The sequence below is a fragment of the Aplysia californica genome, unplaced genomic scaffold (assembly GCF_000002075.1).
Source record: "Aplysia californica isolate F4 #8 unplaced genomic scaffold, AplCal3.0 scaffold00596, whole genome shotgun sequence".
Classification (NCBI taxonomy): Eukaryota; Metazoa; Mollusca; class Gastropoda; order Aplysiida; family Aplysiidae; genus Aplysia; species Aplysia californica.
In genome coordinates, this window is record NW_004797866.1 from 319910 (window position 1) to 325661 (window position 5752).

General features: G+C 39.5%; 1 protein-coding gene across 1 annotated transcript in view; it reads right to left on the reverse strand.

Moving 5' to 3' along the window:
* Nucleotides 1-5752, reverse strand: part of LOC101861764 (unconventional myosin-XV) — a gene marked incomplete at its 5' end in the record, with an annotated part of 199411 nt that overhangs the window by 128025 nt on the left and 65634 nt on the right. Inside the window, 5 exon segments of the mRNA XM_035972159.1 lie at nucleotides 472-595; nucleotides 1223-1393; nucleotides 3057-3211; nucleotides 3998-4075; nucleotides 5348-5473. Coding sequence (XP_035828052.1) covers nucleotides 472-595; nucleotides 1223-1393; nucleotides 3057-3211; nucleotides 3998-4075; nucleotides 5348-5473 — 654 coding nt within the window.

Sequence of the window (5752 nt, forward strand, 5' to 3'; positions counted from 1 at the left end):
GAGAGAGAGAGAGAGAGAGAGAGACAGAGAGAGAGAGAGAGAGACAGACAGAGAGACTGTTTGAGAAAAGAGAAGCTCATCAATACAATAACGCCTAACAACAGCCATACAGTGCAGGCAAGAAGCGAGACAGAAAAGAAGAAACAACAGTGAAAACAGAAAAGACGTTAAAGATCGGCACCCTGAAGACGTAAAAAGAAGAGAGAGAGAGGGGGAGAGTGTGAGAGGGAGGAAGATAAAAAAAAAAGGTGGGGGGTGGGGAAGAGAGAAAGCGAGAGAGAGATATATATATAGAGAGAGAAATAAAGTAAAAGAGAGAGAGAAAGAAAGAAGAACGTGAGGGAGAAAGAAAGTGAGAGAGAGATCGATCGATCGATCACTCACTCAATCAATCAATCAATCAATCATTCGATCGATCGATCGAGTTCATCACCACCATCATCAGTCTGTGACACACCCACACATCCTCACCTTGGTGGCCCCGATCTGGTACTCGTCCTTGAACTCTGCCCCCTGGGTCTGCAGGATGAGTTTACACACGTCCCAGGGAACTTGGCCTGTCTTGATCTGTTGGCCCTTCATCAGGCAGTGGTATCTATTGGGGGGGGGGGAGAAGGGAGAGTCAGAGATCAGAGGTCACAGGCGAGATGAGATGAGGTGAAGTGTGGTGTGAGGGGAGGTGGGGTGGGGTGGGGTGAGGGTGAGGTGAGGTGAGATAAGATAAGATATGGTGAGGTGGGGTGGGGTGAGATGAGGGTAGGTGAGGGTAGGTGAGGTGGGGTGAGGTGAGGCGGGGTGAAGAGAGGTGTGAGATCAGAAAAGATGAAGTGAGATTAGATAAGAAGAAGTGGGATAAGATGAGATAAAAAGAGGAGCCCTTCATTAGGCAGTGGTATCTATGGGGGTGAGACTAGGTCAGACTTGATGAAATGAGATAAGGCGAGGTTCTATTATTTTTGTTTCACTTTAAATTATCAAATTCCAACAAAACAATAAAGCAGTTCAGACTGGTAACCTACTACAGTGTAGCATGCACAAAGAAAACAGATTTTCCAAGTCGTGAATTTGTTCTTATATGTGTTTTCTTTGTATTTAAAACACGTACATAGCTTACTTTTGTTTCATTGTAAATTTTTTTTTTTTATCCAGTAAAACAATACCACAATTCAGACTGGTAGCCTACTTTTCCTGAAGTATGACTCGTACACACAAGCTAACCTACCTTTTGATGAAGTGCGGGAATTTGATCCGGACTGGATAGCCCATCTTGCGGATGCGGATTGTCTCCAGCATGCCGGTGTAGCGGAGCTGATCCATCACAACGATGTCCTCAAAGGTCATGGGAGACTTCGTGGCGTTGGGCTTGACACAGCGCACGAAGAAAGGGTTGCACCTGGGAATGTCACAATCAGAAAAGTTAAGTCGAACCTGTTCTAACTAACTGCCACTGGACCAAGAAAAAAATCACATGTACAAAAACCACTTCCCACTTGTTCAATTGTATGTTTTTTCTATTACAATTACACTGTACAAGACAATCACTTGCACAAGACAATCACCTGTACAATACAATCACAGGTACAAGATAATCACCTGTCCAAGACAATCACCTGTACAAACAACCACTTCCCACTTTTTCCATTGTGATTGTTTTTTCCATATCATAATGACACTGTCGGCAACATTCACTTGTCTTAGACAACCACTTTTCTCCTCAACATTGGCTGCTTGTCTTGGACAGGTATGCTCACATTCAATAAAATATGCGCATACTTTCATCTTGCCTCCTTCATTCCACGTCACAGCTGACAGACAGGTACCACTTTTCTTCTTGACCCACCAAGTTACCCATGTTGCTGACATTTCCCATCTTTGCAGGTGGTTGGAGGGTGCCACTGGTAGGTCCTACTTCTTTACTTTCCCTCTGTACTAACTATCTGTCTGTCTGACTTTTCCCCAGCACCAAATGACCATTATTGTGTCGATGTGCTTCTCTTTATTCAAACAAACAAAGAAACCATTCACATTTTCTTAAAAACGAATTTTCCTGCATGAATGACTCACTCACTCATAAGTTGGCTAAGCTATTCAAAATTACTTTTCATAGTGAACTGCTACTTCAGCACTTCAAAGTCCCAACAGTTGTACATTAGTACAAAAACAAAGGTGATCGTCAATACTGTGACAACCATCACAGCATTTCCCTCCTCTGCATTGAAGGCAACATTCTCTCCAGAATTCTTCTGAACAGCTTTCTTATCCATCTCCCTGCAAATAACTTAGGCTACTGCCAGACAGTCAACATGGCTTTCACAGAGAGAAGGGCACAGCAAATAGGGAAGCAGGTAGCGCTGGGCGGCTAGGTTCGCGACTATTGAAAGCTAGGAATCGTAGGACTTGACTCCGAACCCAATTACTCACTTTCTAATGATATAATTTCTTCCGGTAGTTATCAAAACATCTTGAAGATTTAGAATGACCTTGATTTCGGAACACTACAAAGCATCAGCTTTTATTTTTCAAAAATAAATTCTTTAAAAAAAAAGAAGATTTTAGTGATTTAAGTAGCTGATAACTGTTGGTTAACGTAAAAAGGAGTCGGAACTTTTCTTCGGTATTAATCGCGGGAATCAGTTCCGGGATCGATTCTTCGCCCAGCTCTAGTAGCAGGGTCTATAAGTTCTCTTCCTACCTGGATGTTCCTGGTCATCATCATTTCATGATGTAAGAACTTTTATCATAATTCATTTCCCCCGTTTCCGGATCGCTAACAACAGCATTATTCATTTCCCCCGTTTCTGGATTGCTAACAACAGCATTATTCCTTTTTAATAATAATGATAATTATTCTTCTTTTTAAGATTATTATTATTATAATTGTTATTACTATTATGATGATGATGATGATGATGATGATGATGATGATGATGATGATGATGATGATGATGATGATGATTCACATTCTACAAAAACAAAGTAGAAGTTGAGGAAATGTTTAAAGCTACTGCATACAAAACAAAAGACAAAAAAGTTTCAACCATTCTATAAATAGCTACCTGGACATGGTGTCAATGAGAGACAACAGCGACTCGTTGAAGCTGGCTGCGACAGTCGGTGTCCGTGGTTTGAGCGTGACGTAGCGGCCGGTGGTTTTGCTGAGGGTCTTGGTGATGAGGCGGTCGCGTAGGTCCTTGAACATCTGAGACATCATCTGCACAGCCACGGGAAACATTTGTGTCATGACACGGTGTGAGTTACATAAATTTCAGTCAATTTTGGGGCATATAGAGGTATTGGTGTCATTTTAAAGCCTATTCTTTTGGCTTGTGTTTAATGAAATAATAATAATAGTAATAATAATAATAATAGTAATGATAATAATAACAATAATAATACATATCATTTATGGTAAGCATTCCCATTCTCTATAAAATCCTCAAGGCGCATTACAATTATAAAAATATCACACCTTAAAAATTAATGGACATGTGTGTACGTAAAACATAGTATTTTGCATATATATATATGTATATGTATAAAAATGTCTATGAGAAAAATAGTTATGCAGTATGTACTACCCATCTTTCATGAAAACTACTTGAGATATGAAGGAGGAGTTTGCCTGGTGTCAGAAGTAAAATGAGAGAGAAAATGTCCCCTTAAGTTCCATAACTTCCCTCTACGGATGTTTTGGTCATCATTGGACATTGACAGACGAACTATTATTATCATTATTATACATGTACATTGGTCATCATCAAACATTGACAGTGGGTGGCTGGCGGGTGCTCTGATGTGGTTTACTTCTTCTTTCCTATCAACCATCCATCCTCCTTATCTCTCCTTCTTTTTTATGTTTGTTACTCTTTTGTAACACCTCTAATCTTCGGCACTTATATGACCTTACTGCGTTGCAAGTGCCATAAAACACTTACTAAAACTAAAGTAAAACATTGACAGAGGAATTATTATTTTTGTTATTACTACAATAACCCACCTTGTTCTTACTCTCACACATGAGCTCAATCACGTCACTCCGCAGTGTGTCCTTGTTCTTCTCCAGGAAATGTTGCACCTGAAGTGTCACACACAAACATCACAAGTGTTAACCTTTCATGCCATTACAGATAAGTTAACCTATGATATTATTACAGATATGTTAACCTATAAAGTTGTCAGAGATGTGTTAACCTATCATGTTATTAGATATATGTTAACATAAGATGTTATTACAGACATGTTAACCTATTATATTATTAGAGATATGTTAACCTATCATGTTATTAGAGATATGTTAACCTTTCATATCATTAAAGATATGTTAACCTATCATGTTATAACAGATATGTTAACCTATGATGTAATTACAGATCTAAAACAAAAACATGTTAGATTGCAAAACATCTTGTCATTCTGTTAAAATGTTTGAACGTCTAATCGACTGCTTGCATAATTGCTTCCAGGAAAGCCAAGAACATTTCTCAGAGTTCAATAGTCCGCTGAGGCAATAATAAATTATATTTAGCACACACAGCCAGCTGTTAAATGGGGACATGTGCTATTTATTATTATTCATAACTATTCAGTAACATTACTCAATACATTAAGAGAAAAGCTCATCAGCGCATGAAGCCACAAATAACAAAAGTTCTAGGGGCACCAGAGCTTGATAGTGACCATTTTATTTTTGGTCTTGAGTAGGTATCTGTCAAAAAGGTGAACACCAAACCGATGTGCCAGCGTCAAGACAATAAAGATCAATCCCATCTTATCTTATCTCATCTCAACTCAGTTTACACAAGTTGCGACCTCGGTGCTTTCTTGTCGTATCTCCATTTTTAATAACAATGAAAACAGTTCATAACAAAGAGTGAGCTTAAGAAGAAGTCATATTTTCACTGCTAAAAAAATTTTTAATAACAGTGAAAACAGTACATAACAAAGTGAGCTTAACTCTTTGAACCCCATCAGACGCTGGGAGCGTCAGGCGGTAATAACCCCGTTTCCCAACAGACACTGAGAGCGTCCAGTACTAGTGACAACTGTTTCGTTTTATTCAGTGCTAGTTTTTGCTTATTTTTCGGAACTATTCCCGAATCAAGTTTTTTAGTAATGACTAAGCCTTTGTGTCTGCTAGGCCTTATTTAGAAATAGGAGGCAAACTTTTGGGGTTATAATGAGACATAGTGCACTAGGTTTAGGTGACTGTAGAAAAAAACTGCGGGAAACGGTAGAAAAAACTCAGAGCGTAAAGACTTAAGAAGAAGTCACATTTTCACTTTTATTTAAGAAATGGAGATTCGACAAGAAAACACCAAGATCGCGGAGTGCGAAGTGTATATCTTACATTGTACTTGATCTTCCCGGCGTAGTGGACGATGAAGAACTCTGGGTCAGACATGCGTGGCTTGTCGTAGAGCTCGTTGCCCGAGTGGTGGAAGTGACACTTCTCCAGGAACGACTGGTCCGACGCCTGAAACATACACACAATGCACGCCATAAGAGAATACGGGAATGTAGAGAGTATACAACACACACACAATGCACGTCATAAGAGAATACGGGAATGTAGAGAGTATACAACACACACACAATGCACGCCATAAGAGAATACGGGAATGTAGAGAGTATACAACACACACACAATGCATGCCATAAGAGAATGTGGGAATGTAGAGAGTATACAACACACACACAATGCACGTCATAAGAGAATACGGGAATGTAGAGAGTATACAACACACACACAATG